This window comes from Coturnix japonica, chromosome 32, assembly GCF_054131305.1.
Source record: "Coturnix japonica strain WE chromosome 32, WE-NBRP24, whole genome shotgun sequence".
Classification (NCBI taxonomy): domain Eukaryota; kingdom Metazoa; phylum Chordata; class Aves; order Galliformes; family Phasianidae; genus Coturnix; species Coturnix japonica.
Window position 1 is genome coordinate 4160787 of NC_140694.1, and position 27762 is coordinate 4188548.

General features: G+C 45.8%; 1 protein-coding gene and 2 long non-coding RNA genes across 3 annotated transcripts; all 3 read right to left on the reverse strand.

The window, feature by feature from the left end:
* Positions 1-2741: 2741 nt before the first annotated feature.
* LOC146755517 (uncharacterized) lies at positions 2742-7972 on the reverse strand. Its single transcript, XR_014938016.1, has 4 exons — positions 6952-7972; positions 6487-6708; positions 5694-5737; positions 2742-3072 (listed from the first exon to the last, which is right to left on the reverse strand). It is a non-coding gene; the product is annotated as an uncharacterized LOC146755517 (long non-coding RNA).
* Positions 7973-21035: 13063 nt separating this feature from the next.
* On the reverse strand, positions 21036-22219 carry LOC146755518 (rho GTPase-activating protein 33-like). Its single transcript, XM_085525525.1, has 4 exons — positions 22149-22219; positions 21883-21964; positions 21486-21612; positions 21036-21288 (listed from the first exon to the last, which is right to left on the reverse strand). The coding sequence occupies exons 1-4, from the start codon at positions 22197-22199 to the stop codon at positions 21036-21038; spliced, it is 513 nt and encodes a 170-aa protein (XP_085381651.1). The 5' UTR covers positions 22200-22219.
* Positions 22220-22847: 628 nt separating this feature from the next.
* On the reverse strand, positions 22848-27116 carry LOC146755519 (uncharacterized). The gene is made up of 5 exons (XR_014938017.1): positions 26558-27116; positions 25421-25492; positions 24214-24320; positions 23044-23116; positions 22848-22916 (listed from the first exon to the last, which is right to left on the reverse strand). It is a non-coding gene; the product is annotated as an uncharacterized LOC146755519 (long non-coding RNA).
* Between the last annotated feature and the right edge of the window lie 646 nt (positions 27117-27762).

The following is a 27762-nucleotide window of genomic DNA, read 5'->3' on the forward strand; positions in this document are numbered from 1 at the left end:
AAGGCTTGTAAATAACCACTGGGTCGGTTCTGATGTCGAGTGATTTGTTGTCAGTTCTCTCATGGTTCTCCGGTCAGTTCTCCGGTGCCAGGATCTGCCACAGGGCATTCTGACCACGGGCATCATGTTTCTACGCTGCCGCCTGCATTTAACAGGCAATGGGACTGCCCAGCATGTGCAAGGCAGCACCTCTTTCACACCACCAGAATGTTTAAGGCTGTTGGGATTGTTGTTAGCGTCCCATTAACACTGAGGCTAGAGATACCCTTAGGATTGACATTACTATTAGCATTACTTTGATGGTGCCCTATCTGGGTCATTTCCAGGAGATGTCAGGAGTAAGGCACAGTGTCAGGAGAAAAAGAACAGACTCTGTTACTTTATAAAAGTGATAATAGAGAGAGTTCATTGGAAAAAATACAACTCTTAAATAATGCAAAGCATGCTTCTGATTGGATGCAGGCATCATCTGGGCTCTGATTAATATTACTCTTAAGGTAAATATTATTGTTACCTTAATGATTGTTTTTTGGATTATGATCAGGGTTAAGGTTCCTTTTGCTACAAACTTCTAGCATCATTTTTGTTGTTGCATTTGGAGTTAGAGACGATTTTAGAATCAGGGTAAGGGTTAGGATTAGAGTTACATTGCGGGTTATTGCTGTTATCTTTACAGCTCCTGTGAGGGTTGGGGTCTGGGTCAGGTGTTTAAAAATGAAATGAAAAAAGAATTAAAAAAATATATTGAAAGCTTCAGATTTCCTTAATCTTTGTGGGAATCATATAATGTGCAACTCAGATCTACCTCTTCGTGCAGTGACTGCCTGTAAATTTGCTGGAGCCTAATATAATATGGCCTTGTGCTTTCCGCTAACTCACCTTCATTTCATTTTCATTAAATTTGCTTGGTAGTCAGATTTTGGTGTGTGGATATTTTAAAACAATCTAACTGACATTAGCAAAAAATTAAAAATATAATTAAAAAAAATGCACAACAGCATCAATTGTATCAATTTTTATAGATAAGATAAAGAAGAGCAGTTTCCCTTAGTTTTCTGTGCCTCTTTACTTTCTTACCCTCTCCCCTTGTGTGAGAAACTCTCAAAGTCAAAGATTTCTAGTTAGGCAAAGATGGCAGCGATAGCAGCAGTGCTTATTCATTATTGCAATACTGCGCGCACATCCCCTATTGGCAAGGGAGAAACTGCACACCAGTCAGTGAAATCAGTTCTGTTCTGTGCCCTAAACCCAATGCAGGTGATGCTCTCATGGCTCTCATTGGTTGAGCATCTCAGGCTCACAGACTCCTCCAGACTGTTGCTAGGATTCATTTCCATAGAAGGTCAATTACCAACCTCTTGTTTTTAGGTCTGCCTTGTACTTTTCTGCGGACAGAGAAGGGCAATGTTTCCAAAAGTCAGTACATTCATTCTGTCCTGTGCTGGGCTCTACCCACCCTGTATTTATCTTGTGCTTGTCTCAATTCTCCCCATGTCAGAATGCCCCCAGTCTGAACTTAATTCTGTTCAGCAACTTTCTTGGTGGAAAAACTACTTATACAGCTGTTTTACAAGAGGGTTATACATTCAGTTAGGGCCTACACTATGTACTGAAAATACTGGAAACTTCCACTGCAAAAACACAATCTACCTCTCCCATCTGTGCAGCCTTGCAGACCCAGAGCACGCCAGGTTATTTCTGCTTTCATAGCATTTGCATGCTGTAGGGTGAGCAAAAGGTTCTGCTGCTTGATTCTTCTGCAAGAGCTGCCTACCGGCAAATGGTTGCAGGGATGGAGGATGTGACAGAAAGCATTTGTCTCCACAAGAGCAGAGTTACATTCAGTGCAGAGTGTGAGAGTCAGGTTGGTGTGGAAAAGCACTGACACGCTGGGGATGATGCAGTGCTCACATGTCTAACACTCACAGACATTACTGTCAGAAGGATGGTGCTGTGTTGTGCTTCTACCTTTGGCAGCCCCTGGAGAAATGCTGTGGCACACAGAACACCTTTGTATTGCACTGACTGCTGCCATGCAGCATGGATTTAACACACCAAATCCAGAGGAGCACGACTGCATCTAACTGCCCTGAGAAAAACTACTGTAGCTGAAGAGATGAGGAGGCAGCTGCTCATCTGCAGAACAAGCAGTACTGCCAGACACTTGGCCAGGTGAGCACCTCCTGCTGCAGCGTGATGATGACAGGGCTGGAGATGATCTGCAAAGCCAGCTTAAAAGTGGGAGACGTGAGTCAACATGGCAGGAGGACAGAGGTGTTAGGGAGCAGCCAAGGCATCAAAGAGTATCAAAAGGCATTGAAAGGTATCACAAAGCGACAGCCAGGAAGACTGGGATTATCATGAGCAGCAACCTGGATGCTAGAGATTATTTGCTGCCATACAAAATGGTAGAGATCTTGCTGCTGACATCCCAAAGCCATGCAAAATGGGAACCCAGAGCTCTGCCTGCACGAACCCCACAGCCATAGCATTGCAAGCTGAGCTGCCTTGCTGTTTGTTGCATTCATCCCAATCCCTGTGAATAAAGACTCGGAATGCAGCCAAGGCGATGATTGAGCATGAGAGTGACTTTATTCAATAAAAGACAGGAGGGCTTGAGAGGTCAAGGGTGAAGATGGGACTCCTCTTGTCAAGATGAGAGTGGCTCAGAGCTGGTGCTGCTGCCTGGTGCCTGGGACTGGCAGCCTGACTCTAAGTCCCCATCTAAGATGCTCAGCTTCACCTCACTGATGCTGCCCTGCTCCTGCATGGTGGTGCTGCTGCTGGGGCACTCGGGCTGTGCTTGGGATGGGCAGCACTGCAAAGGCGCTGGGTCACAATCCAGGCAGGTGACTGTGGTGTCTGGCAGGCTCAGGTCAGGAGCTTCAGCAGAGCCAGGAGATATGAGAGCATGAACGTGGATGAGCACCTTGTGTCCATCACTGTTACCATGTGGAAGGCTGTCATCCGAATTGCAGCGATTTGTGCTTAATAAGAACTCTCCATTGATGGAAACACACTGCACATCACTACTTGGTTTGGATCTTTGGCGTTTACAAAGGCTCGAATTATCTAGGAAGGCACAGAAACACAAGGGTTAGTGTCAAACGTTTGCAAGTTGAATCATGCAAGAGGTTGTTGATACTTGGTAATAGAGTGGCGGCAGGACGAAGCAAATAAGCTTGAAGCAACAGAGCCACTGTCTTGAAAGTGATCCTCGTGCAGGTCCATAAGTTTTGACTCTGCCTGGACTTCATATGGGGTAGTATGACATCACAAAGGGGTGATATGATGTCACAAAGGGGTATTATGATGTCACAAATAAGCATTATGATGTCACAAAGGGGCATTATGATGTAACAAAGGGGCATTATGATGTCAAAAAGGGGCATTATGACATCACAAATAAGCATTATGACGTCACAAAGGGCATTATGACATCACAAAGGGGCATCATGACGTCACAAAGGATCGTTATGACGTCACAAAGAGGCATTATGACATCACAAAGGGGCATCGTGACGTCAGAAAGGGGCATCGTGATGTAGGAAAGGAGCATTATGACATCACAAAGGGCATTATGACATCACAAAGAAGCATTATGAGGTCACAAAGGGGCATTATGACATCACAAAGGGGTGTTACCATCACCCTGCGCCCAACTCCTCTCTCCCTCCTATTGGCTCCCTCTCCCACCAATCCCCGATCTCCCCTCCCCTTAGGCATTGAATTCTCTTCTCACTACCTCCTCCCAGTCCTCCCCTAGGAACAGAAACCATTCAGATTCTACAGCAAACTACAGCGTCTGCACTGCAAGAGCACACTGAACCACCTGCAACAATGAAACATGGTTTTGGAGAGTGGGTTTGAAAACACACCTTTAGACAGCTGTCTCCCTGTAGCCAAAAGGAAACCAAGCAGCAAAAGAAGAGTCCAGCCTGAAACATGCCCATGCTACTAGCCCAGGTTTTTCACAGTCAATGCAGAATCCATCCTGTTCATGAGGTGACAAATGACCAGTGGGTCTCCCCTTGCTCCACCCCTTCTCCTTCAAAGCCAGAAAAAGAAAGAAAAAACAAGCTTCTGTACAGCTGCTGTTATTTCTGACAGCGAGTGTAATCACAGAATCATAGAATGGCCCGGGCTGGAAGGGACCTCAAGGATCATGAAGATCAATCGCCTCCCTGTCCCTGCTGGCCATCCCCTCTTCTGATGGAGCCCAGGGGACCATTTGCTCTCTGAGCTGCAAGAGCACGCTGATGGCTCACGTTCTGTTTTTCATCCACCAGGACCCCCAGGTCCTTCTCTGCGGGGCTTCTCTTAAGGACTGCTCCTCCCAGGCTGTACAGATGCCTGGGATTCCTCCAGCCCAAGTGCAAAACCTTGCACTTTGCTGTGTTCAACCTCATTAGATTCACCTAGGCCAACCTCTCGGTTCAGCTCCCTCTGAATGGCATCCCTTCCTTCCACTGCATCAGCCGCACCACTCAGCAAACAGCAGAGGGTGCACTCCATTGCATCATTGGTGTCACTGATAACCATGTAAAAAAGCACTGGTCCCAAGACAGACTCCTGGATGACACCACTTGTTATTGGCCTCCACCTGGACACAGAACCATGAATCACCACCCTCTGTCTGTGGCCTTTCAACCAATTCCTTATCCACCAGGTGGTCCACCTGTCAAATCCACATCCCTCCAGTTTAGAGATAAGGATGTGGTGGAGGGCCATGTCAAAGATCTTGCTCAAGTCCAGGTCAATGACATCAGTTTCCTTCCTTTTGTCCACAAATGCCGTCACTCCATCATAGAAGAGCACCAGATTGGTTAGGCATGGCCTTCCCCTGCTAAAGCCACGCTGACTGTCTTGGATCACATGCTCATTCCTTATGTGATCAAGCATGTCTTTGAGGCGGATCTGTTCTTCACCATCTTCATCACAGTTCTACATTTGAATCAAATAATTGGTGTTGCTGTCACCAAGAAAACCTCTTTGTCTTCTACTCCTGCTGCACATCTGTGCTTTCACCAGAAGCAAAGGGAGAGGCCACCTCCTAGATCCAAATTTTAAGAAACCAACACCCAATAGGTGTCATCTGAAGTAAAATAGGAGAGAAATTAAGATGACTCTTTTGCATCCAGCTTGGATCACTCCCTCACTCAGGCACACCACCATCAGATCAAGGAGATGCTGCCTTCAGCTTAGAGACTGTATGGGAAATCACAGCTTGAACCTCTGATTAATCAGCTGAGGCAAGTGTTGGGTCAGCTGCGGGAGCACAGGTGAGAGTAATCTAGCTGTGCTCCCAGAAGGGGTGGACCTCGACTGCACCTCTTCTGAGACCTCACCTCATTTAAAGGCTGACCACCACTAAGGCAGAATCTCTTGGAGACTGCTCCCCAGTTGAGACTGCCTCAGCTTTCTGGTCAAGGCACCAACATTGGTGAGTTTTCCTTTGCTAATAATCTTTGACTATTTACCACCATCTTGGTTAACATCTTTTTACTAGCCACCCTTACAGAGACCAGAAGGGCTTGGGCTTCCAAACTCTCAGCAAGCATTTGGATCAGACAGCTTCCTGCTGGGGAGCCCCCTGCATCACTGCTGCCTCCTTTCGTACTGGACCTGCAGATGCTTCAGAGCTCATTAGCATGGACTTCCTTCCTCCCCTCAGCAGCTGCTCCTGCACTCACCTTCATTCCTACTCAGATACCGGCCGCTTCCAGCACCAGCTGACCTGCAAGACACAGAAAGGAAAGGTGGGAGTCATGCAAACGCAGAAGCCCAAGGCTGCGTCACCACCACGTATGGCAGCCTCGGGAAGTCAGCTGCAACTACATCCTTTGTCAGAATGGAAACAGGCACCGTCAATTAAGTGTGACCTCTGAACTCATTGCCACCATCAGAAATAGGCACTGAAATTGCTCACTTCACTGCAGCTGGTTACCTCCTGATTTTGGGTAAATGCGGACACTGTCTTGAGGGCTACCAGAAAAACGACATCAACTTCATTGTAGGTGGTTAAGCTTGGAAGCTGGACTTGAGCAAGAAAAGTTTCTCAGCTCAGAATCACAGAATTATCAAGGTTGGAGAAGACCTACAAAATCATCTGGTCCAACCATTACCAATACTTCCCGGATAAATCATACCTCTCAACACAACATCCAAACGTTTCTTGAGCACTCCCATGGTCGGTGACTCCACCACCTCCCTGGGCAGTGCTATCCAATGCCTGAATACCCTTTAGGGGAAGTAATATTTCCTAATGTCCAGCCTGAATCTTTCCTGGCACAGCTTAAAACCATTCCCTCTAGATCTATAACTGATCACACGAGAGAAGAGGCCAAACCCCAGCTCACTACAACCTCCCTTCAGGACGTTATAGAGAGTTATAAGGTCTCCCCTGAGCCTGCTCTTTTCCAAGCTGAACAATCCTAGTTCCCTCAGCAGCTCCTCGTAAGGTTTGTGCTCCAGACCCCTCACTACCTTCGTAGCTGAAGACGTTCCAGAACCGCAAGGTTTTCTTGCAGGGAGGGGCCCAAAACTGAATAGGTCAAACATCCTTCTCTCCATCATTGCTGTCGCGTGGAAGGCTGTCCTTGGAACTGCAGTGACTCATGCATCCTAACTGCACTCCATTGATGGAAGCACAACGTGCATCATTGCAACTTGCTGGTGGGTTCCTGTATTGGCAAGGGATCGATTCACCTGGAAAGAGTAGATACACAGCATTTAGCGTCAAACTTTCACTGTCCAAGGAGGCAAAGGCTTGGTGCTGCCTGTCAAGCAGGTTTCAAGCAGCTTGTGAGACTCATCTGGGAAAGACAGGAGTCAACCAAAGATGTCAGGCACGGGCTTGAATGCCAGAAGGAGGTACAAGCCCACTGAAAGCATGAATTCTACCTGTGTTGCTGACAAGCAGTGTTTTGAAAGCTGGATTTGCACCCTTACCTGCCAGGACCACGACTTCTGCTTCAGAGGGCTCCCTGGCACTGCTCTGCAGTTGGTGTTTGGCCACGGGATGGTTTGCCCAGGCAGAAGCAGGAACGCCAACTGCCAGCTGGTGACTCTGCCCTCTTACTGGGAGAACTCAGTCTGGAGAGAAAACAGAGCATGCTGTCAGTCGTGGTGCAGGATGAGGGAAGAGCTGCACCGAGCCCTTGCCAATAGTTGCCTGTTCCCGCCACTGCCTGCTTTCTGCTGAAACACAGCCTAGAAACACCCTCTGTTTCAAACAGCAGAGGATGCTTCCATTCCTACAGCTCAGCCCTCAAGTCCTGCTGGCTACATTCCTCTCAATGATTTCAAGCAAGATTCGGAGCATATGAGCAAAGGCTCCACAGCCGGACAGGAAAGGAGCTGGCAGGCGTAACTGCTTTCTGAGGAACCGTACAGTTATAAGGGAAGCTCAAAAGCATCCCTGACTCTTACATTAACACCTCCTCGGCCTCAGCTCACTGCCACCTTTAATTTCTAGTGCCAGCAAGTCTGACCAACAGCTCTGCTTACAGGAGAAGCACAATTGGTTTCAGGCACATGGCCCTGAAATCTGGAAAACCCCAAGATTTCCATGTACAGCCAGCACAGAACAGGATAGACGCCAGCGTGGCTTTCTGCATCTTGTGACTGCCTGCCCAACCAGGAAGGAAAGGCACCTTGTGTGGCTCCACTGAGGCCATAGGGCAACTGTGTGTTAGTTGAATCCTCAAAGATATAATGGACAAAAAATAAACCAATAAAAATCATCCGAACAATGATGGTAGGGGCTGGAAAGGGAATTCCTCTTTCTTTATCTTTCAGATGGAAAATCAATGATTGCGTTGAAGTTCCTCAGTACAGCTGCAGGCCCTTCCTCCACTTGTATCTTGCTGCTCCGTGTTGCAACAGGAGAGCTGCTCTGGCCTCTCCTCTCAGCCTGTGCCGCCTGCACGGTGAGCAGCTTTGTGGATGGAGAGACCCACACAGACTTGGGCCCAGGCAGAGAACTGTGCCCTGCAAGGGAAAACCACAGCTAAGACAGAAAAGGAAGCAGCAGCACAGCCATCCCCATTCTGCATATCTCTCAGAATTGCTCATCCGAACCACTGGAAGAAGAGGAGCTCAAAATAACTGTGTGCTCAGAGGTATGCTCGTGGCAAAGGACACAGCCACAATTAAGAGCAGCTCACTGTATCTTAAGAGGCAAACAAAAAGCCTAGAAAAACTAGGGGCCAGAGATCTCAGAAAGCATCACTGCCACACTTCAATCAAGTTTCACCTGCTTGCAAAACATCTTAAGAGCAGTGATGGTTTTCTCTATGTAAGGCTTGGACACTCTCAGGACCCATCAACAGGGCACCATATTCTAACCTAAGCCCAGAAGCCTGCTGTCTCCTCAACAGTAACAGAATTTTCAAAGGTCTTGGAGAAGCCCTGGATTGGATGAAGCTGTCAGATTTAGATCAAGCTAATGGAGGAAGATGCTCACCTACTCCCTCTCCCATGGCTGGTGTGGATTTGGAGCAGAAAAGGACGTCTGTGTAAATAGTACTGTTGAAATATCAACTGGTAGAGCAGTGTTGCACATTGTACAAATCACAGTTGGACATCCATGGACAGCTGATGATAAAAGTAATTGTAGGGGAAGAGCTGGATGAAATATTGTTAAAAACAAATAATCATTTTAGCTGCACGTTTGTAAGCATTTCTTTTCATCCTTCTCAAAACAGTTTCATGGCAGAATAAAGAGGACACGTTCACACAGACATTTCCACAGCCAGACTAGGGAATAATCAAAGAATATCAACCAAAATGTGTTTCCTACCAGTTACATGAATCTTGAAGGTGAGTTTCTAGCCAGCAGCCTCGCAGCTGTACTCCCCTTTGTTGCAGTAATTCATTCCTGGATGTAAATCACATGTAGAAAAGTGTTGCTATGATACTAGATGACCAAGAAAGTCCTATAGCCAAAATGTTTTGCACCAGAGAGGCTGTCAGTTGATCCTCCAAATGCAAGACACACAAAATGAAGCGTTCCTTTATCTCTGGGATTCCAAGCATTTTCTCACCTCTGACTTTCACTTGGAATGTTGCTTTGTCATCTTTTGTTTCACAGCTGTAGCTCCCTTGGTCTTTCAGGGTCACATTTTTGACCATGAGCTTGCGGTGCGTCCCCTGGGAGATGATGGTTGTCCTCTGATCCTGCTTCACCTCTGTTTCATCTTTCTTCCATACGACAGCTCCGCTTGCAGCTGACACCTCACACACCAGCTCCAGGTCTTCAGAAGGACTGACTGATATTTCTGAAGTGGTTTTGGGCTTGCTGACAACATTAATGGCTTCATCTGAAGAAAAAAATAGAAAGTGGTTTACATCCTGACTCAGGCTTATTCAGCACAGCATGAAGATACAGTTAGAACTGACTGTAATGTCTCTGCTCATTACATTTGGGTATTCGAGTTTCACCTCTGGAGGTACTCACATACAAACGTCTGCTTGATTCTCCTGTGTAAGGAAAGAGTAAGTTCTATGCAGACAGTTCTTATTTCTTTTAATCAATTCTGTATTCTACACGTGTTCTTCTGAAGCTAAAATGAAGGCAGCTAAGTAACGTGTTTTCAATACATGAACAAAACTATTCAACACCTTGTCTCTAAGCTAACAAGCAGCGTTTGAAGAGCACATCAGTATTTCATGCCCTTCATTCCATCCAGACAGAACCTGCCTGAGGAGCAAGCTGATGGCTGTCAGCTACAGGCAGACCTAGCTTAGCATTGCATTTCTTAGAGCAACAACTGTTGCTTTCAGTCACTGAATATACCAAGGCCAATTGCTATGCCAGGCACATTTATGGCATCAGTGAACAAATAATGAGTTAAAAATTGTAATAGACAGGAGTCATCTATTCTTGTAAAACTAGGTGACCAAAGAAGAACAGTCCCTCTAGAGTCAAGCTGTTTAGAACTAATAGCATCAATCAATGTCACGTAGATAGATTACTTCCCTGCCCTAAGACCATCTTGTGACCATTTGGTGCTCCTAATTAAGCCCTCTTGATGGCTTTTTTGTCTGAGCCATGTGACATTTTGTGATAGGAGTTACTGCTAGTGTTCCCTTCACTCTACACCAAAGTAGGAGGTATCCATTCTCAGGGAATCATGCAGGCTTCCTCTGTATTTGATGCTCAGAGACAGCCCCAGAACTTTTTAAATCTTAGCTTAGCTCTCATCCAATAATGTTCATCAAACAGTGCAACTTGTCCTTTGGGGATGCCTTTGTTCTGCATCAACCAGTTCCAACGGAGTCTTCTTGGCTTGTTTTAGATCAGTTTTTCAATAGATAAAGAAAGGGGCTTTGAATTACAAAGTGAAATTGCAGAATGCATGATTCTCAACCAAACAGAACGGGAGGTGGGATGCAGGGTGAATACCTGAGCCAACACCACCTGCAAGCAATCCTTCAATATCTTAGGAATCTCTAGCCATCCCAAATCCAGTGTTGGGCTTGATCTATCATCTCTGCTGAGTTTTTAGCCTGCTGATGGTGAGCATCATGATGGTGATGGGTGAGCAGTCGGACTAGAGGGTCTTAATCAACCTTAAGGATCCTGTGATCAGAGGAACTTGAATGTGCTGTTAAAGGTTACAAGAGCTGCACTGCAGCATGAGCATACACAGCAAAAGGTTTTCAGTAGAGCTTCGGTTCATAAATGAGGACTGGGTTATGGAAAATAGGCTCAAGAAATAAACCAGAAACCAGATCTTAACGCCAGGTTCTGTGAATGCAGCCAGCTGAATTTCACAGATATTGAATTTCAATGACAATTTCTTGTGTTATTTTACCCTCCAGCTCCACCCTGAACAGGAACAGGTCAGTGACAAGCATTACTCCTCCAGGCTTGACCTGACAGTGCTTTACTTGTACTATGAGCTAATGCCAGGAAGAGCAGGAAAAGAGTTTCATCCACGTGCCTTCTCCTTCCTTAGTAAAACCAGTGTGAAACTGCAGCCACGTCAGGCTGAAGGAGACGTCTCAGATGTCCTGCCTGGATGCAGGAGCTCACGTGTCAGAGGATGTCTGGCACGTCAAGTCTCATGGCAGTGCAGTGCATGACAAACTGCAACAACACTTTCCTGTGGGCTCCTTTGGGCACGAGGCCCAGCGGGTGACACACCTCTGGCTGCAGCTCTTCAGAGCCTCCCAGCAGCCACGTGATGCCCATGGGAGAGACACAGCTGACCCGCACAGCAGATGATTTACCAGCTAGCTCTGATTTACAACAAGAGAAGATACAAGTGGCGATGCTGAATGGTGAAATACTGCGAGTGTGTGGCATAGGTATAAGATTTGTGAGCCTGAGGATGTTCAAAGTCAGGATGGACAGGGCTCAGAGCACCTGATGGAGCTGCGGTGCCCCTGTTCATTGCAAGGGAGTCCAACTAGCTGACCCTTAAGGGTCTCTTCCCTATCTATGAGATACACAAAAGCTGATTCTGCAGTAACCACGCTACCAACAGCAGCTGTTTGTCTTAATGTTTGCCAGCACAGATTTTAAAATAACAGCATTGATTACTCATTTGATAGTCACATTACAGTGCAAAGCACATGGAAACGTCCATCAGCTAATTCATTTAATTCTTTGGGCAGACCTGCCAGTATGAAATATTATGCTAACATGACAGAGAGAAGAAAAGCAAAATTAAGACTAGCTGACAAGCCGTGGCAGGAAGTTCTGCTCTCCATCAATTTAGTCCCGTTATTCAATTCTGTTTGGAGATGTCTCCATGACTCTCTGGAGTTTGTTCTTTGAGAAGAAGCAATTAAGTAAGCTCTCCAATGCCAAAGTGCATACACTACTCTAGGCCTTTCTTGTTTCTCCATGGATCAACAAGGGTGACAAGCCAGCAGAAGATGATGAAGAGCCTCATCATGCAAACTCATGCATTTTATCCCCCTCACAGATGCACTGACAACTTACAGCATCATCCATTGAGACGTTGTGAATTTTCAGGGTGTGTTTCTTCCCCACAATGTGCAGTTCATATTTTTCACTGGCCTTGAGCTCCTTCCCATCCTTCATCCACTCCACAGTAGCGCCTGTGTCTGAAAGCTCAGCCTGCAGTTTGGCTTCCTCACGCAGCCGAGCGGAGATCTTTTCTACATCTTTGCTCTTATTGGTAAATCTCACTGCAGCACCTGTCAGGAGCAAAGGCCTCGTTATTTCAATTTAGATCAGGCTAACGTGGTCAATGTTTCCTGCAACATCTCTGAAAAAGTATCACCTTCTGTTCCTGCACTCATCATTGTGTCACTGCTGAGCAATTCAAGATATTTCATTTGGTCTTCTTGCCGGATTTACTAAGTAGAAATCAACCAAACATCTCCTTCTACTGATTAAGAATGCTCTAAACATGCTTCTGCAGAGGTTTCCACCCAATGACAAACAGGTCCTCCCATCATGAATGTTTATTTGTTCTATTTTGTCATGCAAAGCTGATTGATAGAGATATTATTGGAATGATTGCTCCCCTACTTCTAAATTATTCCAGTGCAATCAGAAAGGCTGTCTGAACCTGGAGCTGAAAGTACTGCTCTATGGTGATGCAGTGGTAAACCTGGTGACTGAATGCACTGGCCAAGAGCTGTGAACTGCAGACATTCATCAGCTGGCATGAAGCAATCTGGTTCAGATACCAAGCAGCTGGGTAGACTGGCTTACCCTACACTCAGTGCTATCATGTTTAGGTCATTACCGGGACTCACGTCAGTCCATGGGATGCAATTTCAGGTATTTGGTACAGTCAGTGAATGCCTGCAGCCCCAGTTCTAATCATCAGATCACAGCAACTATGCCTTGACTGTAAGAGGAAAGGAGAAGGATCAAAGCAAATACCTCTCACTCTCATCTTGGTGCTGACATCAACATTTTAGGCAACAAATTTCACTTCTGCTCCACCATCATTCTTGGTGATGTTCTTTATGATTAGGCTGTGAGTAGTTGGATTCTCTTGATGATGCAGGTCTCGCTTTCCTGTAAGACTTTACCACTGAGGTACCAAGTGCTGCAACACATTGTTGTAAGATCAGTAGTAAACATGGCATCCCCTCCAGGTACAGCTTCACCAGCTGTTAGGGGGGATTTCACAGCCAGGACTGGTTCTGAGGAAGAACAACATGGATGTCTTAATGCTCTTTAGATGCAAGTCTGGTATCTCATTTAGAGATGGAAGATTAAATCATAGGTACATTTCTACTTCTCCCTTTGCATGAGTGCTGGAAGAAGCACTTCTATGCTTAAGATCTGTTACAGAAAGTTCTGCCTCTTGCACATGTGTGATATCAAAAGATAATAATATTCATGTCTCTGTCACAGAAACAGAACTTGTATCACTTTAGTGGTAGCTGGAGGTTGACAGGAGAACTAGTAATAAAGGAAAGCCTTTGGTGTGTTAATGCACTACTATCCTTAAAGTCAAAGGAAACATCTTTAGGGAACCAACACAGCTGCTCAGCTCACACTGACCCATTTCCATTGGGGTTTTTGTGCTTACCAAGGTGCACGCTCCCTGGGAATTCCAGAGACGGGCTCTGTCCATGCGCATTGACTGCAGACACTCGGAACTGATCATCAGCCTCTTCAGACAGATTGCTCACCGTGAACTCTGGGATGGGGACATGAGACTCGTGGCACCTCACCCATGTGAAGCCAGTTAGTTTATTGCCTTCCACAATGTAGCCATCGATTGGAATGGGGCGTTGCATCTTCGGAGGGGACCATGCCAGTGTCACTGAGGTTTCTGTTTTATTTTTCACCACGGGGTCAGCTGGGGGCTGGGTGGGAGGTTTTCTGGGAGCTGAACAGAAATAAATACAGAAATATTAGCATAAGGTCATTTAGGCTGGAAAAGACCTTCAAGATCAGCAGACTCAACTTTCAGCATGACCTACTGAGTCCCACCATTAACTACTGTGCTACCTGAGGACATACATGACAAGCTTATTCCTGCAGGTATTTGCATAGTGAATATATTCACCCTCTGGTTGCTTTAGAGCATTTTAGAGGTTAAAATCCCATCAGACTTTTTCACTATGTGCAGCCACTGATACAGGCAGGAGGCTGGGAATTACCTGATGGGCTCTAGTTACAGACTACTGACACAGTAAAGGATTGATTTCATTTCATTTTGGCCATCAGAAAGTTTGGTGTCTGGTTTCAGTCACCCATCTAGACTCCAATTATAATCATATGGAGAACAGCGCATTTAGGAGAACTCATCTTAATAAACCTGAATGAAATCACAGAATCATAGGATCACGGGAGGGCTTGGGTTGGAAGAAACCTTCAAGATCATTAAGTTCTAAACACCCTGCCATGGGCTTGCTGCCCACTAACCAGCTCAGGCTGCCCATCACCCATCCAACCTCGCCTTCAACACCAAGGACAGGCACCCACAGCTTCTCTGGGCAGCCTGAAATGGAAGCAATGAGCCACATGTTGAAGATACTCAAACATTCATGACTGTAGAGAGAGCCAAATACTCCATACATATTGCCTGCCTGGTCAATGGTATTAAAATGCCAACAACAGACTCATCCAGCTCATTGAAAATGGTGTGAACAAGGCGTACAGGATTCATCCAGCAGCTAGTTAGATCTGCAAAGTGTAAAAATAGGAAATCTCAATGCAATGCAATTTTCCCTCATAACATAAATAGACGCATAACTGTTTTGGGGTGCACTGTTACCAGCCTGTCAGTTGCTGTTGGTCAGTGCTAGATGCCAAAGGTCCCACTAACATAGCATGAAGCCGAAAGCTAGACGCTGGAATCAGATCTCCTGACCTTACCATCAGAAAACGAGATGTCATATTTTGCTCAGAGGTGCCTGCTTGTAGGAGGGACAGCTTCCGAGCTTTTTCTGCTCCAGGAACCAGCTCGAGCTTCAGAATTTAAACAGCAGTCAGAAATTAAACTGAGCTTTGTCACCTCCATCAAACAGAAGGAGTGGTTGGGTGGTACAGCTTTCCAAATCACTTAGAAACTGGCACAACAATCAGATGCCTACCTTTTCTTTTTGAACTTGTTAATACATAGAGCTTAATAGCATCAGAATGCCCCAAGCACTTCAGATAACACGACAGCTGTAAACCCTTCCTTAAGGATTCCTTTGTTTAACCACTGAGTAACTGTAATTCAGTGGTGCTGGTGGGAGAAGGGAAGTCCTAATCTTCCCAGATGGTGAATAGAGCTGATGTTCACATGCAGACTGGTGCTGCAGCACAGCCAGAAACCACTCATTTGGGAAACACAGCACCAAGAAAATAATGGGAATAGCTTCATAAAATCAGGCAGCTTCACCCAAATTTCATGTCAGGTCCATTATTCTTCCTATTTTCAGGAAGAAAGGTTTTCCCTTTTTCTTGTAGTTTTATTTTCTCTTCCTTTCATGCAAGCAGCTTTGTAGCTTAAAAAATTGTTTTCTAATCACCTCCTGGTGTGGACAAATCACACAGGTTTGACTCCATGTTTTACATAGTTAGCATTTTATATTTGTTCCAGTATGGAACTGTACAGCCATAGAATGGCCTGGGTTGAAAAGGATCTCAAAGATCATCCAGTTCCAACCCCCTGCTATGTGCAGGGTCACCAACCACCAGACCAGGCTGCCCAGAGCCACAATCCAGCCTTTCCTCATAGGAGAGCTGCTCCAACCCTCTGATCATCACAGTGGCCCCTCCTCTGGACCCACCCCAACAGCACCACAACCTTATTGTCCACAGAAAGCATATAACCCTCATTCAATTGCCCTTCCACTCAGCTTAGAGCACTACTAAAACCAGCATCTTCACCTTAGCTCATCACACTGCTGCAGTTCCTTTTACAAGGATTTCACTGGCAAAAATTAAATCAAAGCCATCACAAGGGATTTAGCACAGTTACGTGTTACTGGCTACGAGAGCTGTCAGCACAGTCACCTGTCAGGCTTTGCTGCTGTTCTCTTTATGTAGAGGCACAACAAGGTTCAGACACCTCACAGTGCAATTCTCACTTGGACTGTAAAGAAAAAGGAGGCTTGAAAAGCAGCGTGTGGAAAACAAAGAAACAAGAATTAGAACAACAGTGGGGCCATGGCACTTGTAGGAATTGTTCTGCCTTTAACAGCAGAGCTTTTCAAGAAGTATGAGGGCATTGCAAACCAGACCAGTTTGGACAGATTAACAACTGCAAGTAGTGGGTTCCAAAATTCCAGACATGAAATCAAAGATAGAAAAACTCTTCACATTTTCATCTCTCAATTTTTCGTACATTGTGCATTACAGTGCAAACAAGTCTTCACATACAACTTGGAAGCTAAAGACAAGTCTGACAAAATAGACTGCACAAAAATGATGGATAATTAACAGAGCAAATTGCTCTTTCAAAAACAGAGTTTATGTCTTCTGGTCATAACACTTCAGAAGCCTCAGAGGCTTCTTCTCCTTTGTATATTTTCATTAATCGTAGATTTTGTTTTCATTCAATGTGACCTCACTAAACAAATATTGTCTAAGACCATGAGTATCACATAAATGTGCAGATCTCAAGCTGCTCACTTATCTAGTACCCTTGGCATGATGCTTTATTTTCCTCAGCTGATCATCTAGATTGTGCCTGTTGATTGTGCAACAACAGCCTGTTGGTCTCGATTACCTGTGAGAGGCTCTAACTTTGGCCAGGAAAAATCATTTGAGGACAAGTAATTCTCTTGGAATCAGTAAGGCAGTCTTCCCATTCTTTCTTACCAGCACCCATCTTACATGTTAATAAAGGATTCTGGAAATCAGTTTGAAGATCAAGAAACAATTCAGTTCAAGCATATGCAATCACAGGATTTGTACGTCACCTGCAAAAGTCATTTTATTCTATCCACAATCTCATCCTACATGCAGTTCCTTAGAGGGTTCCTTAGGCACACCAACCCCATGCTCCTATTACAGACCCTTGCATAAGACAGGTGATATACCTACAAGATTATCTACAGCTTAGACTATGAAAACAGGGAGTCTAGCTAGAGAAAATAATCTACCTGTGCTTCTGAGCAATCTGTTAACCACTCTCATACAGTTCAGGCCAATCCAAACAAGATGCAATGACATGTCAGCCACAGAAACAGCTTGATTTTAAGGAGTTTGTTTGGACAAGCCCCTGTTGCATACGGTGGTCAAACATGCATTACTTGGGGGCACATTGTATTTGATTTAACACATCCTCTTACCTTTGGCTTTGCACAGAGTCCAAAGTCTATCAGCTTCAAATTGTCAATCAGCAGATTTTCCCGGTGGATGAGAAAGCAGTCAGGAATGATTTCCACCCAAATGCCCAAGGAAACATCTTTTCTCTTCTCTTCTTTCCTGCTGTGGACAGTGGTTCCCAGTCTACTCAAAACTCGCTCGCTCTCGCTGTCTCAGAGGTCTTCACTGACTGCTGGCAAGTTCCCATCTTCCAATATCCCAGGTGGGAAATACTAGCTTGTATCTGTTGGAAAGGACCTGGGGACTAGGAGGACAAGTGGTGAGAGACCACAGGCTGAATGCAAGCCAGCAGTGTGCTCTGACAGAAAAGAAGTACAACAAGATCATCAGCTGCATTAAAAAGCAGCACAACCAGACCAGGACAAGTCATTCCTGCTTCAACACTCATTGCACCACATCTACAATACTGTATCTGGTTTTTGGCCAGGAAGGATAACAACCTGAAACAAACTCTGAAGCAAGTTCTATGGATGACCTCCAGCCTGTGCAGGGGGCTGAAGCTCCCACTCAGAGAAGAGAAGCTGGGGAGAATGATCTTTGTGACAGAAAATCCATTGCATGGGGCCAGAGGAATGCATCTCACCCCATACCCTCTGTACAGCCACCATTTGTTTAAAGGATCACTCTTCCTTGAGGCACAAAACTAGAGCAGGTTACACAACAGACTGACACCACAAGGGCTTCTCTCTAGATACAAACTGCAGCAAAGAGCATCACAAAAATGTGAAACCAACACTCAGATCAGATCTGTGTCTCTGCTCCGCTCATTAGGAGCATCATGTTTTACTCCCCTTTCAGAGGAAGATACTTCTTCAAGGATAACAAAATCCAGCTCAGCTACAGAACACAGTACCACATAGCAATAAATATCTAACATTTCCTGTAGGGAAAGAATCCTAAGCACAAGTTATTGTCTGAGTTTCAGCTGGGACTGAATTATCTTCTTCAGTGTCTGATATAATACTACGTTTTCATTCTAGAGAAGCAATGGAGATAGCGCAGTGATGCTTACAGTTGCTGCCAGGCAGCGTTGTACAGAGCCACAGTCAATCTCAGCTGAGAGCCCAAGGAAGTGAGAAGGAACAGAACTAGGACAGCTGACTTAAACTGGCCAAAGGATATTCCATACTATATGACATATTGTGGAAGGAGTTTTGAAGGGGGTATAACTTCATGTAAATCTCTTCCACTACTAGGAGGCTAACTGGACACTGATTGGTAGGTGGTGAGCAATTGCTTTTGCATTCATCATAACTATTATTCTTTACTCTATCTCAGTACATAATTCTATCTCAACCCATGAGTTCTACTTTGTGTTACTTCTCCCCCCTTCAGTTCTCTCCTGCAGTCCACTGGAATGGAGTGGAGTACTGTAACTCTCTCTGCCAACAGAAAAATAAAAACACATTCATTATTATTTATGGAAGACTGACTGCAGTTCAGGCTCACTGGTTTGAGGTCTCTGGGCATAACCCTGACTGTGAACAGAAGCAATTGCTGAAACAGTCTGTCAAAAAAAGACTGGAGCTTCCTCTTCCAAAAGGCGGTCCTTAGAAACAATGCAATCAAACAGCTTCCCTGTAAGATAAGGTTATCTGAAAATGCATTTAGAGAGTATCAGAGAAAGATAAGTAAGAAAGACAGCACAGAAAGCAGAAACTATTTCTTACCTCTATGACTATAAATATTTCTTTGATGTCTCTCTTACGTGATCCAATGGGCAAACATGTTGATGACTTCAGTTCTTCATGGCATCAATTTCTGTTTTAGCATGAGGCAAGTCATCCTTAAGAGACCATAAAAGCAAGCGATGAAATCGCTAACTACTGTGACATACCAGGTACCACATCTGACTGCTGTGGAACAGAACAAGCACATATGGGACAGTACACAATTCAACATCAACTCAGCAATGACTGACATCACTCCCATAGAAATTCTGAAACAGAGCTGTGAAAAATGAAAAGTAAAACATTCAGCATTTTCATTGGCATTTTGGTAAAGTTGCTGTAATAATGTAACAATAATGTAATGTAATGTAATGATGTAATAACTTCCTCCATTTTAAAGCCAGAGAATACTGCCCTCTGAACAACCAGCAACAAGATTTGTGGTGCTCTGTTAAACTTTTTCCAGCTCTACAGCATCTTTCAAAACGCAATGGGACCAGTAGGCTGCATTCGTATGTACCATCCCACCTGCCCCCGTGTTCTTGAGAACTCCACAACTCCAACAGAAGATATTCTCATATTTAAATGCCTTTTGGCTTACCCCTACAGTAACTTTCTCCATGATTTTTAGTGCAACTTTTTCACCAGACAGAAGATGCCGCCCGAGTTTTACCTTGGCAAAACCACCTACAAATCAAAACACAGATGCTTAAAGTTGAGTGTGAATTCTTCTCTAATATAATATTACAATTTCCAACTGGTTTAAAAAACGAATTTCAAATTTATACAAATGAAACCTGACTTAGAGAACTGACAAGAGCTGTTAATCTATTCTCAGATTAATTCTAGAGTGGTGAGACAGACTGTTAGGCGTGCTGTTTCTGTACAAAGATGACACTTACCCGTTCCAACTGTTTCATGGAATTCCTAGTACTTGAGAATTTCCTCGTAGTCACTGACAGACATCCTGAAATGTGCAAGAACTGAAGATCCTCCAAGCACGTGCAATGAGGAAGTGCCAGCAGTGTTCACATCCTACTTAGGACGTATTCTTAGAGGCAGAAGGGACACTCGTGGCAGATCCAGCAATGCTCATCTTCTCACCAACGTGCATCCCCCTCTCACCCAGCAACAACAAAACACAGTGCATGAAGCTGGCTTCACTTAGGTTAACAATATGGAACATCCCTCAGGGCTTTGTGCCACAGAGCAGTAGCAGGGCTGGACTACAGCTTGAGGAAGCAGTGGAAGCCTTTCCCTGTATGGTTACAGTGTCCCTGCATGCACCCCACAGCCAGAGCGTTGCAAGCTGAGCTGTCTTGCTGTTTCTTGTACTCATCCCAATCTCTGCGAATGAAAACTCAGAATTCAGTCAAGGCATTGATTGAGCACGAGCGTGCCTTTATTCAATAGGAAAAAGGAGGGGGTGTGAGGTCTGGAGGAAAGATGGGACTCATTCTCTGTTGTCTGACGAGAGTGTCTCAGAAGTCGTGCTGTTGCCCGGAGCCTGGGACTCTTGGCCTGATTCTACCTCCCCCTCCAAGATGTTTGGCTTCTCCTCTGTAATGCTGACCTGAGCCTGCATGGTTGTGCTGCTGTCGGGGCACTCGTGCTGTGCTTGGGCTGGGCTGTCCTCGAAAGGCACTCGGTTCAGGCTGGTGCCTGAGGAGTCTGGCAGGCTCAGGTCAGCAGCTTCAACAGGTATGGGATGAACGAGAGCTTCAACGATTATGGCATTCTTCTCTTTATAACTGATGTTATACGGAAGGCTTTCATCTGAACTGCAGCATCCTGTGCTTAGTAACAGTTCTTCATTGATGGAATCACAGGATGCTGCATCGTAACATGCCTGGCGTCTTGGAGATATACAAGGGCTCGGGTCACCTAGGAAGGAGTAGACGCACAGCAGTTAGTGTCAAAGTTTCACAAGATGAATCATGAAACAGGTTCTTGACATTTGGCTATGCAGTGATGGTGGGCAGAAGCAAATAGGCTTCTAGCAACAGTGTCACTGTCTTGAAAGTGATCCTCGTGCAGGTCCAGCTCTTGTGTTGACAAGAGACTCATTTGGGAAAGACAGGGGTCAACTGAAGATGTCAGGCACAGGCTTGAATGCCAGAAGGATGTACAAGCCCACTGAAAGCATGAATTCTACCTGTGTTGCTGACAAGCAGTGATTTGAAAGCTGGATTTGCACCCTTACCTGCCAGGACCAAGACTTCAGCTTCAGAGGGCTCCCTGGCACTGCTCTGCAGTTGGTGTTTGGCCACAGGGGATGGTTTGCCCAGGCAGAAGCAGGAACGCCAACTGCAAGCTGCTGACTCTGCCCTCTTACTGGAAGAACTCATTCTGCAGAGAAAACAGAGCATGCTGTCAGTCGTGGTGCAGGGTGAGGGAAGAGCTGCACCGAACCCTTGCCAATAGTTGCCTGTTCCTGGCAATGCCTGGTTTCTGCTGAAACACAGCTTAGAAAAGCGCTCTGTTTCAAACAGCAGAGGATGCTTCCATTCCTACAGCTCAGCCCTCAAGTCCTGTTGGCTAAATACCTCTCAACGATGTCAAGCAGGGACATGGATCCCGAGAATGTTGGAGGCTCAGGCTGCTTCGCTCTCCTGGGGCAGGCCTTCAACAGGGAACGAAGGCAGGAGATGAACTTGCCCCGTTTCTTTGGCTCTGCGCAACAAAACAAAAAAACAAGTTCATTTCAGCCCTGGCTCGGTTGGACGAGGCCGAGTGCAATACATTCAACAGAACACGTAACAACAGAAAGCATGTTCCAAACAAAGACACGCAAGAACGGATTTTCCCCATCCCTGGAGATGCCCAAGGAGCTTAATGCAGTTCTCTTTCTAAGCTTGCTCAACTCGGGCATTAATGAACCCCCTGAAAGCCACGTTCAGACCCCATTTTACTAACCCGCATTGTCAAATGTAAAATACGCACCTGGCTTTGGCAATGAATGTAGGATGGACTCGGGCAGTTTTCCCCTGATGACTTCCACGCACTCACCAGGGAAAAAACCAACCTGTAATAAGAACAAAAAGACAGGTGGGCATTAGCCCAAGCCCAGAGCCAAAGGGAAGGTCCTCTGACACTGACACAGGGCAACTGTTTGCATCCAGAAGCCATCCTGTGCAGACAGAGCAGCTCCAACCGGAGATTCCCGACTCTACTGAAGCTGTGCTCTCTAGTCAAAAATGTGTGCCTACCTCAAAGCCACGCTTGCCTCTCCAAAAGGGGCTCATCTCCTTTGGTGGCATATCAACAATGCACACGATGTCTCCAACCTGCAAAAGATTGAAACATCAATCCCAGCTTCAGCACAGCTAAAACAAAAGCCTTCTTCTACGACACAAAATATGAGAGTATTCCCGAGGCGTTCACACTCTATACTAATTCTGTGCACAACAACAAGGAACACCTGGAACTGCTTACCTCCAGAGAGAGCTCATCCGGCCCCTGGGCGACGTGGCTCCTAATAACATGGGCTGCCGCAATCGCTGGTACGTTTAAAGATGACATAGCACGCACCAGCTGCGGCTCCCGCATGTTATCAGCCTGCAAAACAGAGCACAGGCCGTGGTCAGGGCACTGAGGACAAACCAGGAGGATTTCAAGGTGAGGAGCACATCTGCAAAGAAAGCTGCAGCAAATGCGCTCCGTCCTTATCAGGAGCACTTCAGAAGGAGCTGCACGTCTCATCACAGTTATTTCCCTTTCTGGCGTGCATAGCCAGGCCATGCAAAGATGCATCTCTCTCTACCCAGACTAATCAGCAATGGCACTGGCACAGACAAGTGGCCAGGCCCTTTTTGGCCCATTCTTTCCTGCAGGAGAGTACACCTGCAGCTCCTTCTAATGGCTCATCACAGGGAAAAAAGACCGGCCAGAGCTTCATACTGTACCTCCGTCGCCGCCAACTCAGGCTCACGGCTGATCCCACTGCACGCAGCACCCATCACAGCAAGTGTGAACAGCTGGAACAGAGCAGAAACACACTTCTGTTTTCTCTATTCACACAGCACAGTATGGACAGACTTCTTCAGAGCAACCCGCGCATACCCTGCGGCAAAACCATGCGGGGGGACAAAACACGGCACGTACCTGGCAGTGAGATCACCTCAAGCTATCTGCAGCAGTTCCTTGTCGCTTTGCTCGAATGAAATGAGAGCAAAAGCTGCACCGAGGCAGTGGGCGGAGGGTGAGGAGAGGAGAGAGAAAGAGCAGGTCAGTGAGCAGGGCTAAGACAGTCATGGAATAACACACACAGCACAACTGTCCCACCCACTTGCTGCAAGATATGCTGAGTCTCAGGCTACGTGATGCCTGTCCGCCCAGCAACTTTACAATGCTTCCACTACTGAGCAAAGACGATGGAAGAAGCACGGGACAGGTGCCAACTTTACTGATACCCCCTTTGGAACGTGTATACTGGGGAAAATTACGTCTGATGGTCAAGAGTAAGCAATACGGTGCTGTGAGCTCAAACAGCCAGCAGTTCTCAACACCTCACTGCCCACCCATCCATCCCACGTCAGCTCAGCTTACCTACAAGCTGCTGCACACGACGGTGAGAAGAAAAAGCACTAAAGATACTAACTAAAGCCACTAACTAAAGGCACTAACTAACTAACGGCACTAACTAACTAAAGGCACTAACTAACTAACGGAACTAACTAACTAACGGCACTAACTAACAACAGTAACTAACTAACAACGCTAACTAACAACACTAACTAACTAACAAAACTAACTAACTAACAAAACTAACTAACTAACGGCACAAAAGGCACAAGAACAACAAGACAACCAACCACTCCGACCACTAGCTCACCCACAAAGGAACACAGAACGCACCGCTCCTCCCCTCATTCCAGCCGCTTATGACATCACCAACGGCCAACAGCCTGGTCCACCATGACCCCCCACAAGGCGGGGAGCCAAGACCACGTGGTCACATCTGATTCCAACACGGCACCACAACATTCCAGGACTCAGTGTGGGCTTGGAATTCTATCCTGGTGTGGCAGCGCAATGGGAGGTGTTAGGGCACAGCTGAAGAGCTGACAGACAACGGACGTTTCCAAAGGAGGGTGCCAGATTAACTCTCAGCATTCTCTTGCGGGGCTCTTAGGAATGCTTCAAACCCATTTTCACTGCCTAGCTCATTTCTAGAAAGTCCAGTTGAGAAATGCTCACTTTGTCTGGGGAACGCCTCTATGCATCATGAATGAAAAATAAAATAAAATGGGCACGCGACCCTATGAAACTTACCTCTCTGCTCTTGCTGTCAGCCAGACACCTCAGATGAGCATGACGTGTCCCTGCTCCTGAATGAAGATTCACCCAAGTCTGTGTTCCTCTCTGCTCCATCTCTGGGTCTAAAAGAAACGCAGACAGAGATGATTACAAGATCCTTTGTGCAGACGAAAGACAAGGGTGCACACGAATTCTGTTTAGCAAGAAATACTACATTCCCAATGGTAGTACTTGAATCCTCCTTTGGGGCTGGAGCTCAACAGGTCAACACATCAGAAATAACACAAAGTGCATCTGGAAGACGTGTCTCAAAGCCCAGAAAATCCAACACGGGAGGGGGCTGGACAGTGGACCACAAGTGTCCATTTCCATTGCAGCTCCCTGTAGAGAACAGCAACAATCAGCAGGCGTGAATCAGTTCATTCACAAGCTGCACAATGACTCTGTTCTTTACATGATAAAGAAACACACAGAGATTCCTGACCAAAAAGTTGGGAGTTAATAACGACCAAAGAGGTTCCTGTTCCTACGCCTCATCCTCTCACCCCAACTCCTGGGTGATGCCCACAGGCTTCAAGTAAGCTCTCAAATCCATTGAACTCCAGTCACAGAACTCCATCAAAAAGGATGTCACACATGTGACACTTACATACATTTTGCATCAGAAACAGTGACGCCAGCAGGAGCAGAGAGGTGACTGTCCCCCTGTACTCAGCACTGGTGAGGCCACAACTCGAATTCTGTGTCCAGTTTGTGGCCCCTCACTGAGAAAAAGAAACTGAGGCATTGGAACGTGTTCAAAGAAGGGCAACAAAGCTGGTGAGGGGTCTGGAGCACAATGGGGCCATATGAGGAGAGGCTGCAGGAGATGGGAATGTCCAGCCTGGAGAAGAGGTGGCTCAGGGGAAACCTCATTGCTCTCTATAACTTCCTGAAGGGAGGTTGCAGTGAGCTGGGGGTCGGCCTCTTCTCTCGTGTCATTACTGATAGAACTAGAGGGAATGTTTTCAAGCTGCGGCAGGAGAGGTTCAGGCTGGACATTAGGAAATATTACTCCTCAGAAAGGGTGGCCAGGCACTGGAATGGACTGCCCAGGGAGGTGGTGGAGTCACCCACCCTGGGGGTGTTCAAGGAACGTCTGCAGAAATCCCTGCTGAAATCCTGACCTCTGCCACAGGTGGCTGAGTGACACAAAAGCTGTGTCCTTGGTTCCCGGCCTTACCTTCACTTGCTGTTCATCTTTCTCTGCAGCTCCTGTTCTGAATAGTCTTCTTATATTCCCATGTGATGTACCCTGAAATACATCATTTAGTGAGTCTGAACAAAACATAAGACATTAATTGGAACTGTGAAGAAATGTTTTTTGCACTTTACTTGGAGAATGTTCCATCCTATAACTTCTGCTCTCAATTGTAACACATGATTTTTTATAAAAAGAAACAGCAAGTCAGCTCTTCAGTGTGCATATTGATGAAACTTGGTGAAATACAACTTTAGAAAAAGGCAATTTGAAAATTTAAATATTCTTATCAGAATCTCTGCTATTAGTTACCGTTCCAATGTTCTGATTTGATGATGATTCTCTCAGAGCTGTTTTGTCACTCGCCACCTCAAATGCACTTCAAGTGCTTTAGGAGCATCACTGGAATTTTGAATAAACTCGATATATTTTAGGAAAGCTGCTACAGATGCACGACTGCAGTACTTTGGAAAAATATAATCTTGATTGAACGCTGAACAGTGTTATTTAATTATAATCCAGGTAATTAAATTCATTAAACCAAGGGAATAACCTCCCAGTCAGTCAGCTCCCACCAGGGAAAACGCTTCCCTGCCAAGCAGATGCAACCAACACAAGCTGCTACATCACTCTAGGGCCCCACTGAATCTTCCCAAGGGGTCTCCAAAGGCTTCACTGTTGACTTCTGAGAAGCTGGAAACACTCACATGGAAACCAGTGCCCCCTAATGTGCCCCAGAGGTTTCTCAGGGCCCTGCAATTAGCTCTACAGACATCCAGACATGCCCCAGAGCAAGTATGTGTGCTGTAGGGAGCCCAAGAGACATTCCAGAGTATGCTAGTACTCCTCAGTGCGCTCAAGGGTTCTTCACCTGTCTCTAAATATGCCATACTTGACTTTGTTTTCTCTTCTGGAGCTTAGTTCTCAGCTTTGCTTTCTCATGCCATTTATCATTCAGTTTAGAGATTATTTTAACTAAAATATTTTAATCCACCATATTTTCTGAAAACTAAGAATTGATCCCGCTCAAGGAAACAGAAGAGAAAAACATCACCCACAGGCTGCAGATATTTACCTCGACTTCTCTACATGCCATCCCCAGTGTGCTTTTCAACTCACCTTGCACAGTGACCCTGGCTTTTGTTTCAGAGTCCTCTGTCTCACAGGTGTACTCCCCGCTGTCCTTGGCGGTAGAGTCATGGATGATCAGAATGGCCCCAGTTCCCTCCTGCTGCAAATCGTACTTCTGGCTTTTTCTGATTGCTTTGCCATCCTTGTACCACCTGATGTTCACATCTGGTTTCGACAGCTCACGGCTCAGGCTGATGTCCTGCCCTGCTGCTGCTGTCTTATCCTCCAGCTGTTTTGTTACCTCAGTAGGTTTTTCTGAAAGAAAACATGCTTTTTGAGTAACATACACTTAGGGTAGGATGCCTCTCTCAAAATACACGCATCTACATGCTGGACATAAGTTAGAGAGGCACTTGCAACAGACGCCATCCTACAGCCAGCAGTAATCTGTAAAGTACAGACAATAGAATTCCAGGCACCATTAATTCTCTCTTAAATCTACCCCATTGAGGATGATGAACCATGTCTGAAAACTGCCTCTTCCTTCTCTCCACTGATCACACTGGGAGCCTCAGATGATGCTCTCAGATGCACATGTTCTAGATAGGAATTTGTTGTACAGCTAGATGATGTGAAGGCCATCCCTTCAGCTTATACTTAGAGGATATTTGCTCCCACAGTTGCCTCAACAGATCATTCCTGATTTACTGGTAATGGAACAAGCTGTAGTGAGATGCTCATTGCCAACACTACCCCAGTGCTTTGGGTATTTCTCACATTTGTGTAAAATGGTTCCTCCTTTTACTTATTTTTAAGAGAAATTCTCAGTGCTTCAAGGTTCAAGTAGAAGGTTGCTATTCACTTTAACCATATTATGAGTTAGCTCTCATGACAATCTTATCAGAAGACAGTTGAAGGAATCAGACCCCAGAATCTCTCCCATCTCATTACCTTTCACAGACAGAGAGGCTTTGGAGGTTAGACCACGGGCAATAAAAACGACTTCCCCAGAGTCAGTAGGAGTCACACTTTTGATAAGGAGAGTCTCTTACCAACCCACGTTAGAAGCTTTAAATCGCCCACCACTTTCCACTCTGCTTCCATTCAGTGTCCACTTGAACTCATCAATGCTTTCATGGGACAGAATGCATTCAAAAGTGCAATCTTCTACCTCCTGGATTTCAGTGTTTTTCAGCCGTTTGCTAATGCCAATATTCAGCTCTGGAAGATAAGAGATAGGTTAGTATGAGGTT